The following is a 16218-nucleotide window of genomic DNA, read 5'->3' as shown; positions in this document are numbered from 1 at the left end:
CGGTCAGCGTCGCGAGTCTCCGTCACCGCCAGGGAACGTTCCCCTTTTCCATCAATGAAGGGTGGCTCCTCCACTGCCTACGATTCGATGCGTTGCGTGACTTCATTAAAATTGCCCCCGGTTCGTTTTTTTGACGCACGCGACAAAATAACAACGAAATACAACTTTTCATAGTAAATAATAAGCCTGTAGTTGCAGCCGAGCAGTGGAGTTAACGGGAGTCCCTGGCGTCACTCCCACTACCCCTCTGGGTCGCACAGTTTGGTTTCAATTGGAATCCCATTATAGGCCAGGCAATCTAGCCCATTTTAGACCCAAAAGTCAGACTAATTAAAAGAGAATTTTTTTCAACAGATATAATTTCTATGAGGTGTCTAGAATAACATACTAAAAGTCCTAAGAAATCCTAGATGCAGAAATATGTTTAATTCTCATCAATTCAAGATGTGTGCTAATACCTCGAGAAAACTAAACACCCTAATAGGCTTTTTTTTTTCTTTTGTCCTATCACAATGAAACTTTCCACAATGAATCTTAACATGAAAACTAAACTTTTTTGTATTACAAGTTTCTCTGAAACTTAATTTGAATATGCAAATTAGCTTAATATATATTGAATATGCCCACATTTGCATATCACGGAAATTACTTTTCCCAAAAATGTATAATATTTACATTGTTGTTTGTTAATGATATCAAACACACTGATCAGTATTTCATGAACCATTTCATCTAAATATTGTGACTTCATAGAATAACATCAAAAACACCATTCATATGTATGACAAATGCATAAATCCGTCAAATCTTCCTCCAACCATCCTACTGCTAATGGTTGATGGCAATGCTGCTTTTGGACTGGCCTCTAACCTGAAACCTGCCAGGCTTGGTTGTACCTACCGGGGGCATAACCCCCACCGGTATAGTCCTCAGGGTCACAGAGGCACACAAGCCTCACCACCACGACAAGGTAGCAACAACAGGGGAGGTTCCCCTGCTAATGTGGCCCAGGAAAGAGAAGTCTGGAACTCTCTGCAACCTGACTTCGGATGAGCGGATGAAGAGGAATGGATGGATGAATTTGCAAACATTAAAGGGATTGTGTCATTGTGACATTAAAAATAAATGAATTAATGTCACATGTGAAACCTTTAAGGAGTAGGAAACACACAACATAATTGTAGCGACAGAGCTGTGTGATGGAGTCTACCTGGAGGAGACAGAGCTGTGTGATGGAGTCTACCTGGAGGAGACAGAGCTGTGTGAGACAGAGCTGTGTGATGGAGTCTACCTGGAGGTGACAGAGCTGTGTGATGGAGTCTACCTGGATGTGGGAGAGCTGTGTGATGGAGTCTACCTGGAGGTGACAGAGCTGTGTGATGGAGTCTACCTGGATGTGGGAGAGCTGTGTGATGGAGTCTACCTGGAGGTGACAGAGCTGTGTGATGGAGTCTACCTGGAGGAGACAGAGCTGTGTGATGGAGTCTACCTGGAGGTGACAGAGCTGTGTGATGGAGTCTACCTGGAGGTGGGAGAGCTGTGTGATGGAGTCTACCTGGAGGTGACAGAGCTGTGTGATGGAGTCTACCTGGAGGAGACAGAGCTGTGTGATGGAGTCTACCTGGAGGTGGGAGAGCTGTGTGATGGAGTCTACCTGGAGGTGACAGAGCTGTGTGATGGAGTCTACCTGGAGGAGACAGAGCTGTGTGATGGAGTCTACCTGGAGGTGGGAGAGCTGTGTGATGGAGTCTACCTGGAGGAGACAGAGCTGTGTGATGGAGTCTACCTGGAGGTGACAGAGCTGTGTGATGGAGTCTACCTGGAGGTGACAGAGCTGTGTGATGGAGTCTACCTGGAGGTGACAGAGCTGTGTGATGGAGTCTACCTGGAGGAGACAGAGCTGTGTGATGGAGTCTAACTGGAGGAGACAGAGCTGTGTGATGGAGTCTACCTGGAGGTGGGAGAGCTGTGTGATGGGGTCTACCTGGAGGAGACAGAGCTGTGTGATGGAGTCTACCTGGAGGAGACAGAGCTGTGTGATGGAGTCTACCTGGAGGTGACAGAGCTGTGTGATGGAGTCTACCTGGAGGTGACAGAGCTGTGTGATGGAGTCTACCTGGAGGTGACAGAGCTGTGTGATGGAGTCTACCTGGAGGAGACAGAGCTGTGTGATGGAGTCTACCTGGAGGAGACATAGCTGTGTGATGGAGTCTACCTGGAGGAGACAGAGCTGTGTGATGGAGTCTACCTGGAGGAGACAGAGCTGTGTGATGGAGTCTACCTGGAGGTGGGAGATGTGTGATGGAGTCTACCTGGAGGAGACAGAGCTGTGTGATGGAGTCTACCTGGAGGAGACAGAGCTGTGTGATGGAGTCTACCTGGAGGTGGGAGATGTGTGATGGAGTCTACCTGGAGGAGACAGAGCTGTGTGATGGAGTCTACCTGGAGGAGACAGAGCTGTGTGATGGAGTCTACCTGGAGGTGGGAGATGTGTGATGGAGTCTACCTGGAGGAGACAGAGCTGTGTGATGGAGTCTACCTGGAGGTGGGAGATGTGTGATGGAGTCTACCTGGAGGAGACAGAGCTGTGTGATGGAGTCTACCTGGAGGAGACTGAGCTGTGTGATGGAGTCTACCTGGAGGAGACAGAGCTGTGTGATGGAGTCTACCTGGAGGTGGGAGAGCTGTGTGATGGGGTCTACCTGGAGGAGACAGAGCTGTGTGATGGAGTCTACCTGGAGGAGACAGAGCTGTGTGATGGAGTCTACCTGGAGGTGACAGAGCTGTGTGATGGAGTCTACCTGGAGGTGACAGAGCTGTGTGATGGAGTCTACCTGGAGGTGACAGAGCTGTGTGATGGAGTCTACCTGGAGGTGACAGAGCTGTGTGATGGAGTCTACCTGGAGGAGACAGAGCTGTGTGATGGAGTCTACCTGGAGGAGACAGAGCTGTGTGATGGAGTCTACCTGGAGGTGGGAGATGTGTGATGGAGTCTACCTGGAGGTGACAGAGCTGTGTGATGGAGTCTACCTGGAGGAGACAGAGCTGTGTGATGGAGTCTACCTGGAGGTGACAGAGCTGTGTGATGGAGTCTACCTGGAGGTGGGAGATGTGTGATGGAGTCTACCTGGAGGAGACAGCTGTGTGATGGAGTCTACCTGGAGGTGGGAGATGTGTGATGAAGTCTACCTGGAGGTGGGATATGGCCTGCAACAGCTTCAGGCGTGTCTGCAGAGTACAGGAACAAGAAGACTGGGATGGACTGAGACACTGCTGGTGGGGGTTATGCCCCCGGTAGGTACAACCAAGCCTGGCAGGTTTCAGGTTAGAGGCCAGTCCAAAAGCAGCATTGCCATCAACCATTAGCTGTAGGATGGTTGGAGGAAGATTTGACGGATTTATGCATTTGTCATACATATGAATGGTGTTTTTTTTATTCTATGAAGTCACAATATTTCGATGAAATGGTTCATGAAAGTCTGATCAGTGTGTTTGATATCATTAACAAACAACAATGTAAATATTATACATTTTGGGGAAAAGTAATTTTCGTGATATGCAAATGTGGGCATATTCAATATATATTAAGCTAATTTGCATATTCAGATTAAGTTTCAGAGAAACTTGTAATACAAAAAAGTTTAGTTTTCATGTTAAGATTAATTGTGGAAAGTTTCATTGTGATAGGACAAAAGAAAAAAAAAAGCCCATTAGGGTGTTTAGTTTTCTCGAGGTATTAGCACACATCTTGAATTGATGAGAATTAAACATATTTCCGCATCTAGGATTTCTTAGGACTTTTAGTATGTTATTCTAGACACCTCATATAAATGCTATCTGTTGAAAAAAAATCTCTTTTAATTAGTCTGTCTGGAAATGCTATTTTGCCTGGCAAATATCTGATCGTGTTGCAACACATTTGTGTTCCAAACAATAGTAATAAAACCCTGGCAATTGTGTCGGGTATGTGATTCTGTCGCATTTAACCCATTTAGCCCTGAGATCAGATTCTAAAAATGTTCTTCTACATCCTGACAGTTTTCTGAAAAAGCTATGTTTCTATGTCAGTCGTTCTTCGATTTTTCAAAAATAGCAGACCTACAAGCTCATAGCGCGCCACTCGGTGGCACGCTGTAAGCTTGTAGATCTGCTTTTTTTTAATAGCTAAAGCATAACATAATGCTAACACCAAAAGGTCACAAAAGGTGTTCTAAGCATTATGTTATACTTTAGCTATCGAAAAATAGCAGACCTACAAGCTCATAGAGCTTGTAGGTCTGCTATTTTTGAAAAAAAAATGGGCAAATCTTTGGATATATTCCTTCAGAGAGAACGTTTTTAACTCAAATCTTTGCTTCTGGGAGGGGGGTCCCTTCTGGGAGGGGGGTCCCTTCTGGGAGGGGGGTCCCTTCTGGGAGGGCGGTCCCTTCTGGGAGGGGGGGTCCCTGGAACAACATATTTTCAGACGGGGGGGTCCGGCGCTGCTCTGCGGTCCAATTTCATAATTCTGGGGCTCCTTGGCATGAAATAGTTTGAGAACGACTGACAGAAACATACGTTTTCCTGAAAACTATCATGATTTTGAAGACAAATAATCTGGTATCGGGTCGAAATGGGTTAAATAGCGACGAAACATACCAAGTATTACTGATCGTATCAAGTTCAAGAGGCCTTTAGGTTGTTTTGTTTTTGTGCCATTATAGAATGATATTAATTAACAAATCCTATTTTTGCAAAGCAGCATGGAAATGAGCCATTACAAGAATATCCTAATTTAACAGAACTCTCATGTTAAATTCAAATGTCTTCTCTTGCTTTAGCCAAGGGGCTGCTGGGTTATTTTCACACAGCCTTCAAGACACTGAAGAAGAAAGTGTTTTATTTTATGTAGGTCTGCTATTTTTTGAAAAATCAAAGAACCACTGGCATAGAAACATAGCTTTTTCAGAAAACTGTCAGGATGTAGAAGACATTTTTAGAATCTGATCTCAGGTCAAAATGGGTTTTAAACCATAGCAACTTTGTTGACTGAGGTCCCCCATGGCTCTGCACTCGGTCCCCTCCTGTCTTCACTCTTCACACCAGATATCTTCTTTTAACCCATTTTGGTCGGGAACCCCTTTTGGTGCATTTTAAGCATTATTTTGTAATTTAGCTGAAAAATAGCTGATCTACAAGCTCATATATTGTTACAGAGCAAGTTTTTAACTAAAATCTTTGCTACTGGGGGGGGGGGGGGGGGGGTTCCCTGGAACAACATATTTTCAGATGGGGGTCCGCAGCCAAATACAGATAATTCTGGGGGTCCTTGACATGAAATAGTTTGAGAAACGCTGATATATAGAAACATGATTCAGAAGATATTTGTAGAAATCCGTTCTCGGTCGAAATGGTTTAACCCATTCTGAACGGGAACCCATTTTGGTGTTAGCATCATGTTATGCTTTAGCTATTGAAAAATAGCAGATCTACAAGCTCATAGCGCGCCACCGAGTGGCGCGCTATGAGCTTGTAGGTCTGCTATTTTTGAAAAATCAGGTCAGAATGGGTTAATCAGACCAGTGTGTGTCAAGTGGAAACCTCGTATGAATCTGATCTCAGGTCAGAATGGTTTTACGGCCTGTGCGCTCACTTTGGTCTGTAGATAAGCCGTAGCTCATCTCCATAGCAACATGATAGCTTCTTGAACGCAACCGTCTATAAATATGAGCGTCTTCTCTCAAGACGATGATGTGGCCCACGGGACGACGGGAGACGTACGGGACGTTCAGTTGAAGTTGTGTTACCCCTTTTCCTGATCAAAGAGCCAATTAGCTTATTGGTTCCAGTGGTGCCGTTCGTTCGTTGTGTTTTGCGCTGCGAGCCGTGTGTTGTGGTGAGACTGAGAGACTCCTGGTTGGTTGGTTAGTGCGGGAGCGGAGCGCGGCTCACACACTGATGAAGCCTCCGGGGAGGCGTCGTAGCTCCATTTATCACCGTGTAATTGTGCTACAGGGGTGTATACAGGTGAGGTGCCTCCTGGGATATGTAGTTTGTTGTTGCTGCTGCCGCCGTACTGTTATTGGCGCTGCTGGTTGGTGGTTGGTTGGTTTGAGGCTGTGGGCCTCGTGGGGCGGGGGGGGGGGGGGGGGGTCTTTCTGCCACACCTTTTTTGACTGTTTCCGCGCGGCATGAGGCCTCATGGGAAGTGGAGTTCTTTGTGACCGCATCGAATCGTACAGTAGCTCACAGACGCTAAAGCTAATGGAAACGTATTCATGTCATGTGGAGACATTTTCTTACGTAAATGCACACGCACACACGCACACACACACACACACACACACACTTGTGAGGAGATATACACATGCCATTTTGTCACTTTTTGCCATTTTTTTTAACCCCAACCATCAAGTGTTAGTTTAATTGTGTGCTGGTGTCTCAAAATCGCTCAGCTGCAAAGCTCACAACCGTGTTGTGAGCCTGTACTGTACTGTACTGTACTGTACTGTACTGTACTGTACTGTACTGTACTGTACTGTACTGTACTGTACTGTACTGTACTGTACTGTACTGTACTGTACTGTACTTGTACTTGTACTTGTACTTGTACTTGTACTGTGGATCAGCTGTTTTGGGTGTGCAACAGCATTTGCACGACCAAGTATAAGTATCCTTGCCGAGCCATGAGGCCCATAGGGGACAGGAGCCTATCTCCTGTTTCTGTAGCCATGAGGCCCATAGGGCAGGAGCTTATCTCCTGTTTCTGTAGCCATGAGGCCCATAGGGTCAGGAGCCTATCTCCTGTTTCTGTAGCCATGAGGCCCATAGGGCAGGAGCCTATCTCCTGTTTCTGTAGCCATGAGGCCCATAGGGGCAGGAGCCTATCTCCTGTTTCTGTAGCCATGAGGCCCATAGGGGCAGGAGCCTGTCTCCGGTTTCTGTAGCCATGAGGCCCATAGGGGGCATGAGCCTATCTCCTGTTTCTGTAGCCATGAGGCCCATAGGGGCAGGAGCCTATCTCCTGTTTCTGTAGCCATGAGGCCCATAGGACAGGAGCCTATCTCCTGTTTCTGTAGCCATGAGGCCCATAGGGGGCAGGAGCCTATCTCCTGTTTCTGTAGCCATGAGGCCCATAGGGCAGGAGCCTGTCTCCTGTTTCTGTAGCCATGAGGCCCATAGGGCAGGAGCCTATCTCCTGTTTCTGTTGCCATGAGGCCCATAGGGCAGGAGCCTATCTCCTGTTTCTGTAGCCATGAGGCCCATAGGGGGCAGGAGCCTATCTCCTGTTTCTGTAGCCATGAGGCCCATAGGGCAGGAGCCTATCTCCTGTTTCTGTAGCCATGAGGCCCATAGGGCAGGAGCCTATCTCCTGTTTCTGTAGCCATGAGGCCCATAGGGGGCAGGAGCCTATCTCCTGTTTCTGTAGCGTGAGGCAGCTTGATGTACAAGTACACCCCCTGGACATGACGCTAGTATGTCTCAGGGACTTACCCCCCAATCCAACCCTTGATGCTGAGTGTCAAGCAGGGAGGCACTGGGTCCCATTTTTACAGTCTTTGGTATGACCCGGCCGGGGATCGAACCCCCGACCTCCCAGTCTCAGGGCGGACACTCTAACCACAAGGCCACTGAGCTGGTACGATACAAAATACAATATTTCATATTTAGGCTTGATGTATACTTGGTTTACGACCAAGTATACATCAAGCCTAAATCTGAAATATTGTATTTCAAATCACAAAAAACATCTTCTTTTTTTTTCTTGTGAGGACCATGCAGGTCCATTTCTGACAATGCTATACTGTATTGGTGTGGCGATATGTCGTCCTCACAAGTACAGCTAACACCAGACGTGTTAGAGGGAGGCCTTCTGATAAAGTTATTCACCATGAAGCGCCAACGATTTCATGGCCTTGAGCGTGTGCTGGAACATCAGTCGACTGGGTGACATCTTACCACCTTCCTTTTACTATCCCATTCTGACCTGAGATCAGATTCATACGAGGTTTCCACTGGACACACACTGGTCTGATTAACCCATTCTGACCTGAGATCAGCTATGAGCTTGCAGATCTGCTATTTTTCAACAGCTAAAGCATAACATGATGCTGACACCAAAATGGGTTCCCGTTCAGAATGGGCTATATACCCATCACAGCCCACCCCCCCCCCCCCACACACACACACACCCACGCACTCCCTTTGTGCTTCCCGCTATATGAAAGCATGACTGCCTTCCGCTGATGGTTCAATACCTCATTTAAAGAGTTGGAGCATTCTGATGGATATCTTCTGCTTCTGTTATTGACTGCTCACGCACGCACGTGCGCAGAAACACATGCATACACACACACAGAGAGCACACACACACACACACACGGCTGCCTCCCCTGCTGTCACTGCTCTCAGGTCCCTTTGACACGTCCTAGCTGATACGCACCACTACACACACACACGCACGCACACACACACACGCACACGCACAAACACTCGGACAGTCGCTGGCTCCACCCTCGTGCCCTCAGGTGATTGGAGGACGGTCGGACAGCTCGTTTAAGTGTCCGTGACAGAGGAAATATACGATGTGGAGACGATAAAGACCATTTATTATCGTCATTATTGAAGGTGCTTATTGAACAGTCCATTTGCTCAGTGCAATATTTCGGGGGGCACGTTTAGAATGTGTGCAGGGTTGAGTATGTTGAATCTACTTTGCATTAATACGATCTCTAATAGAGGATTTAGTTAGTAGACACAATGAAATAAAATGGCGATAGTACTCGGTGTGGGGCAGACGGCCTGTCAGACAGACAGGCAGACGGCCTGTCAGACAGACAGGCAGAAGGCCTGTCAGACAGACAGGCAGACGGCCTGTCAGACAGACAGTATGTGGGGCAGACGACCTGTCAGACAGACAGGCAGACGGCCTGTCAGACAGACAGGCAGACGGCCTGTCAGACAGACAGTATGTGGGGCAGACGACCTGTCAGACAGACAGGCAGACGGATTTGGGAGACCAGTAGCTTTGTTGTAGCTTTTGTAAAATGAGACTTTTGTGGTTGTTTTATAGTCTCAGATTTAGCAGCTTTTTTGGAATGGAATCAATGGACTCTTCATGTCTTAATGAATCAATGGACTCTTCATGTCTTAATGAATCAATGGACTCTTCATGTCTTAATGAATCAATGGACTCTTCATGTCTTAATGAATCAATGGACTCTTCATGTCTTAATGAATCAATGGACTCTTCATGTCTTAATGAATCAATGGACTCTTCATGTCTTAATGAATCAATGGACTCTTCATGTCTTAATGAATCAATGGACTCTTCATGTCTTAATGAATCAATGGACTCTTCATGTCTTAATGAATCAATGGACTCTTCATGTCTTAATGAATCAATGGACTCTTCATGTCTTAATGAATCAATGGACTCTTCATGTCTTAATGAATCAATGGACTCTTCATGTCTTAATGAATCAATGGACTCTTCATGTCTTAATGAATCAATGGACTCTTCATGTCTTAATGAATCAATGGACTCTTCATGTCTTAATGAATCAATGGACTCTTCATGTCTTAATGAATCAATGGACTCTCCATGTCTTAATGAATCAATGGACTCTTCATGTCTTAATGAATCAATGGACTCTTCATGTCTTAATGAATCAATGGACTCTTCATGTCTTAATGAATCAATGGACTCTTCATGTCTTAATGAATCAATGGACTCTTCATGTCTTAATGAATCAATGGACTCTTCATGTCTTAATGCCGCGGTTGAAAGCCACTCCAGAGAGTGTGAGTGCCACGGCTCCATCATTTGTTTTTATAGCCTTGTTTCTGTGACAGTATTAAAGAAAGGCTTCCGTCAGAAGTCCAGAGCCAAAGTTTGGTTTGAGGTGTCAACAGGCTTTGTCTTTGCTTTTTCTATCCATGAGAAATTCCATGCAAGTCTGTTCCTTCAACCTACACGCAAACATTGAGTGTATCTCTCTCTCTCACACGCATACACACACACACACACGCACTGTCTTGTGGATCAGCCCCTGTGACACGATGACAAGTCATGGGTAGAACTTGTCGTGGTGATTCCCCCTGCCGGGGGAATCCATAACCTCCTCACTGTAGTACAGTACGTGAGACGATAATGACTACACCCACTATGATGCTACTATCCAAAAGCATGTGAGATCCAACGCCCGTGCAAAATGTCGGTATGGATTTAAGTAAGTTTTACGGATGGGTGTCGTGGGAGGCCATGGTTGTCAAAGCTGAGGTGTTTATCCTCCCATCAGGGTGGGATGTGTTCTCTGGGTCCACTTTCCTATTCTGGGGAGAACATTTTGACCGGGTCTTCAACCCGGAATAATAAAATATGCCAAAAACCCAGTGGAACCGAGGGGACCACACAGGGATACAATTTAGGCATTTAGCAGACACTCTTAATCCAGAGCGACTTACATTAAGCAAGAACAAAAAAAACAATGGGAATACATCACATAAAAAAAGCATTTATCATGAAACATGCGTAAGCTAAGAACGTAACAGTGAAATATATATATATAATGAAACTATACTTTGCTATACATAATGTACTATGACGTGCTATGACTATACATACAATGCAGTTATAGTGCCGTCTATACATAACATGCTATAAGTCTGTATCAAATGCTATATCTAAGTCTATGGGATTCACTGCATGCGTGGTCTACTTTGTTTCAGTTGTTTTGGTTTCTTACAGCGAGGCAGCAGCAGCTAAACGAGAGATAGGAGGGGAAAAGGACAGTGAAAGATGGGAGTGTCGTCAGGCAGACAGCGAGATGAGCACAGATGAATGGGGCAGGGCGCTCCAGGAAGGCAGTTAGCGGCTAGGTGTGTGTGTGTGTGTGTGCGCGCGCGTGTGTGATCCTCATTGCCGTTAATGACGAAGGCCTTGTTGCGGAGCGTGAGAGTCGTTGTTCCCCATCGACTCTAAACCATTCTGCGCGGGAACCCCTTTTGATGTTTTAAACATTATGTTATACTTTAGCTATTGGAAAAATAGCAGATCTACAAGCTACGAGCTTGTAGGTCTCACCGTCTGCTGTTTTTTTGGAACAATCATGAAAATGTGCCCTCAAATCGTTCAGAAAATTGTCATGATTTAATTAGAAGACATTTCTTTTTCATTTCAACGATAGGGCCTGAATGGGCTAATGGCCCCTTACGGAGCCTGACATCCAATCTTGGCAGTGGGGGTAACAAGAGGGGGGGGGGGGGGGGGTTGTTTGTTACTCTCTGTCTCCGTCGCACCGTGTCCCGCTCTCAGAGTTTTTTTTTTTCGTGGCATCGCTCGCTTCTCTCCTCTCTCGGATGCGATATTCAAATAACCCATTTTGACCTGATTCCAGATTCTATACACAAATGTCTTCTAAAAATGATGACAGTTTTCAGAAAAAAAACTTTACCCGTAAAAATAGCAGACCTATACAAGCTCGTATAGCGTGGCACTGAGTGCCGCGCTACGAGAGCTTGTAGATCTGCTATTTTTCAATATAGCTAAAGTATAACATAATGCTTTAAGACACCAAAAAGGGGGTTTCCCGCCCAGAATGGGATAAGAGAGGGGAGCACCTACGCACCAGACCCTCAACACTGTCTGTCTGTCTGTCTGTCTGTCTGTCTGTCTGTCTGTCTGTCTGTCTGTCTGTCTGTCTGTCTGTCTGTCTGTCTGTCTGTCTGTCTGTCTGTCTGTCTGTCTGTCTGTCTGTCTGTCTGTCTGTCTGTCTGTCTGTCTGTCTGTCTGTCTGTCTGTCTGTCTGTCTGTCTGTCCACTGAAGTCGTAGTGCAAGCAAGCACGGCACGGCACGCCCGTTTTTCATCATTTTTGAGGATTTAAAAAAAAACATGGGTTATAGCCCATCGTTTTTTTAATTTTTGAAAAAAAACATATCCTCGTTTTTCATCATTTTTGAACATGGGCTATAGCCCATACCGTACGGCATACTATAGAACGCCGTTTTTCATCATTTTTGAAAAAAATGGGGAAAAAGATATGGGTTATAGCCCATTGTTTTTTGAATTTTTGAATTTGAAATGTGTGTGTGTGTGTGTGTGATTGGCATGTTCAGGATTTGTTAACCTGCATTATTGTGTGGGTGAAACAGCCTCTCTCTCTCTCTGCCCCTCTGTCTGTCTGTCTGTCTGTCTGTCTGATTTGTACAGTAGCGAGTTCAGATTGGATCTTTGAATGCTTTGAACACTAGACGATTATTCATCGTTTAGTGAATTGGGACCTTATGAATCCACATCACTCCTTACTATCCAAAGCCTCCCATCCACTGTTGACTCCACTGCCTCCCCATATTTATATATTTATTTTAATTTCCAACTGTTCAAAAGCCATATAATATAATAATATATAATGTGAGATCAATTCTTTCCAATTAAAAACCTTTTTTCGCAAGGGTTTCCATACTCCATTTGTGCAGCATTTCCTTTTTTTTCTCGATATAGACCAAAATCCACCCTCTTCCAGCGGAAAAGTGTTTTTGCAAAAGAAAAAATTCCATTCAGGATTTTATTCGCAAGAGCCTTGTTGCGCATAACCAGGGCTTTATAGAAACGTGTGTGTGTGTGTGTGTGTGTGTGTGTGTGTGTGTGTGTGTGTGTGTGTGTGTGTGTGTGTGTGTGTGTGTGTGTGTGTGTGTGTGTGTGTGTGTGTGTGTGTGTGTGTGTGTGTGTGTGTGTGTGTGTGTGTGTGTTGCTGAAAAAAGAGCATCCGTGGTCAGTATAACTACAGTATCTCTTCCGTTTTTAACCCATTCTGACCTGAGATCAGATTCATACGAGGTTTCCGCTGGACACACACTGGTCTGAATAATGAGCTTGTAGATCTGCTATTTTTCAATAGCTAAAGCATAACATGATGCTAACACCAAAATGGGTTCCCGTACAGAATGGGTTAATAGCCATCATTCGCCCAGAATTCCTCGTTTTGCAACAATCTTCCCATCCATTCAATAGAATTGTGCCTTTCAATAGAAATGAAAGGCACAAAACCATCCCTTACAAAATGAATAAAAATGACACAAAACCTTCCCTTCACCATTCGCTGGAACACGTTCACACATTCTGAGCCTCCTTTTGTATGGGCGTCGTGAATGAGGCATTCACTCATGCTCCACGCCACGGGAGCCAATAGGAGGCATTCACTCATGCTCTACACGCCACGGGAGCCAATAGGAGGCATTCACTCATGCTCCACACGCCACGGGAGCCAATCGAAGCACACGCTGAAAGGAGCACTCAGGAACACAGGATAGCAGCTATTGAGCTACCTGTCAACACTGCATTTAACCCATTCTGAACGGGGAACCCCCTTTGTTAGCATCACGCTATGCTTTAGCTATTGAAAAATAGACTCGGTGGCACGCTATGAGCTTGTAGATCTGCTTTTTTTCAATAGCTAAAGCATAACATGATGCTAATACCAAAATGGGTTAGTTAGTTAGTTAGTTTCATTTATTGTCCACGTGTGGGAATTCGTCTTGATGATTGTCTTCTGATTCAAGACTGAAATTAGAGAGGATACAGTATTTTTTTTTAGATTTTATATACTGTGTATATATGACTCAAAAGATATGACAGCGTGCAGGTTGGCCTGTAGCTAGTGGACAAACACTATAACGCTGGAACCTAAACAACAAATCAGAGCTTTCCTTTTTCTTTGATGGATGACTTCTGCAGCCACTGCAGTTTAACCACACACACACACACACACGTGCGTGCCGTGCACACACACACACACACTCTCCACACACACACACACACACACACACACACACACACACACACACACTCACTCTCCACACACATGCTCACAGCACAATCGTAACAATAATCCAGCTGCAGTTATTATTTTTCTGGCACTGTGTGTAGCTATCAAATGAATCTGCACGTACACTAAGCAATTAAACACCCACATTTCTCACATCTGGCGTCCTCATTACTGTGTGTGTGTGTGTGTGTGTGTGTGTGTGTGTGTGTGTGTGTGTGTGTGTGTGTGTGTGTGTGTGTGTGTGTGTGTGTGTGTGTGTGTGTGTGTGTGTGTGTGTGTGTGTGTGTGTGTGTGTGTGTGTGTGCACACATAGACGGTAATGCTCATCTGCCACCATGTTTTCAAACTGCTTCCATAGAGTATCTCGATAGTTTCTCTGTACTGCTCCGTTCATCCATCCAGCAGAATTTTCGTTTATTTTTTCATGTCATGTGAAAGCAGGGAATCATAGCTTCAAATTGACATATTGGTTGTTCAGTTTGACCCACCAGTTTTGGAGATATGGCTTATAGAGTAATGTCTTGCAGAGAAACAGCGAGTTGAGAAAACAGGCTTGAAAGGTTCACTTCTGTGGTCTCTAACATTACACCTAGCTACATGTTTAAGCATTTATTTCATATTCACATGTCTTCTGTGGTCTCTAACATTACACCTAGCTACATGTTTAAGCATTTATTTCATATTCACATGTCTTCTGTGGTCTCTAACATTACACCTACCTAGCTACATTTCTTTCATATTTACAGCTCTGACACTTATTTCAGACATGCTCTAGTATGTGAAGAGTCTGCCTGTGCTATTAACTCAATCTCATTCTCCTCTGGTGAAAAGCTGTGATTTGCGCGATGGCAGTCACTCTCTCAGTCAAATCTGGTCACATATATACTCATCGTATTGTGCACACGCACAGGGCTGTCATGGTTACATGATTGAACATTGGAATATATGAATTAAAAAAATATATATCTGTTTGCCTCATAATTCAATGGGCTTTATTGGCATGAGTAAACATGCGTTTACATTGCCAAAGCAGGAAGAACAATACAACAATACAATCTAAACAAAAATGATGTACATTTGAAAGTCAGAATCTTCAATAGATCAATTGATATGTACCACACACACACACACGTCTTACACACAGCCACGCTTATCTACAAATCAACACAATTAACAAAAACACCAACACACACATTGTCATCAAGGTCCACGCACACACACACACACTCCCTCCCTCACGGCATCACATTCTGCCCTACGTGTACAATGGAGTCACAGCTGATTCAGTCAATGAGGCTGAATGCAGGGCACTCTTGCAGAATCTCTACATGTTCCAATGTTCTCTGTCTGTCTAAAGCCCCACACACACACACACACACACCGGGGGGGTGCGCAGCGACGTGGCACAGGCGTTGCCGCGCGGCAAACGCCTGGAAAATAGAACGGTGGCGTATTGGAGCGTCAGGTTGAGGCGTGAACGCGCGTCAGACGCCGCCGGTGTGGGATAAGGTGTGTGTGTTGGGCTTCACGCTGAACGCCAACACGAACGTCCATAATGGATGACTCGCCTATGTGGCGCGTTTGTGATGCGCTGCGACTTGAATGTGAAAGTGTGTCTGTGTTAAAGTGGTTCAGTGTGTCTGTATCTTGAATGTGAAAGTGTGTCTGTGTTAAAGTGGTTCAGTGTGTCTGTATCTTGAATGTGAAAGTGTCTGTGCTAAAGTGGTTCAGTGTGTCTGTATCTTGAATGTGAAAGTGTGTCTGTGTTAAAGTTGTTCAGTGTGTCTGTATCTTGAATGTGAAAGTGTGTCTGTGTTAAAGTGGTTCAGTGTGTCTGTATCTTGAATGTGAAAGTGTGTCTGTGTTAAAGTGGTTCAGTGTGTCTGTGTTAAAGTGGTTCAGTGTGTCTGTATCTTGAATGTGAAAGTGTGTCTGTGTTAAAGTGGTTCAGTGTGTCTGTATCTTGAATGTGAAAGTGTGTCTGTGTTAAAGTGGTTCAGTGTGTCTGTATCTTGAATGTGAAAGTGTGTCTGTGTTAAAGTGGTTCAGTGTGTCTGTATCTTGAATGTGAAAGTGTGTCTGTAGTGTGTCCGTGTGGATTTGATGCATTTTGAACCAATGAAAAGCGTTAGCGAGAGCATCATGTGACTACACAATAATAACTGCATTGTGTTGTGTGGGGGTGATGTTTATTTTCCCATGCCCTGAAAGGTAAAAATGGACATGTAAGCTTTTTTTTCCACAGACAGTGACAAAGTACTAAATGATCTCTTAACTCTTCCCCTGCAGGTGACGGAGTATCTGAACGGCCAGGAGTCTGCCAAGAGTGCCAGGGTGAGTTCACTGGGCATTGTTCTGACCTCTAGGGGGGGCACACTTTGGTTAGACATACAGTAGCATTGGTTAGACAT

At 45.0% G+C, this 16218-nt stretch overlaps 1 protein-coding gene across 1 annotated transcript in view; it reads left to right on the top strand.

The window, feature by feature from the left end:
• Positions 1–16218, top strand: part of snd1 (staphylococcal nuclease and tudor domain containing 1) — a 360720-nt gene that overhangs the window by 339660 nt on the left and 4842 nt on the right. The window contains 1 exon segment of the mRNA XM_083794554.1: positions 16097–16141. Within this exon segment, the coding sequence (XP_083650680.1) occupies positions 16097–16141 (45 nt within the window).

Source organism: Protomyctophum parallelum (genome assembly GCF_964188405.1).
Source record: "Protomyctophum parallelum genome assembly, chromosome: 22".
Lineage (NCBI taxonomy): Eukaryota > Metazoa > Chordata > Actinopteri > Myctophiformes > Myctophidae > Protomyctophum > Protomyctophum parallelum.
This window is presented reverse-complemented; position numbering and strand designations above follow the sequence as displayed.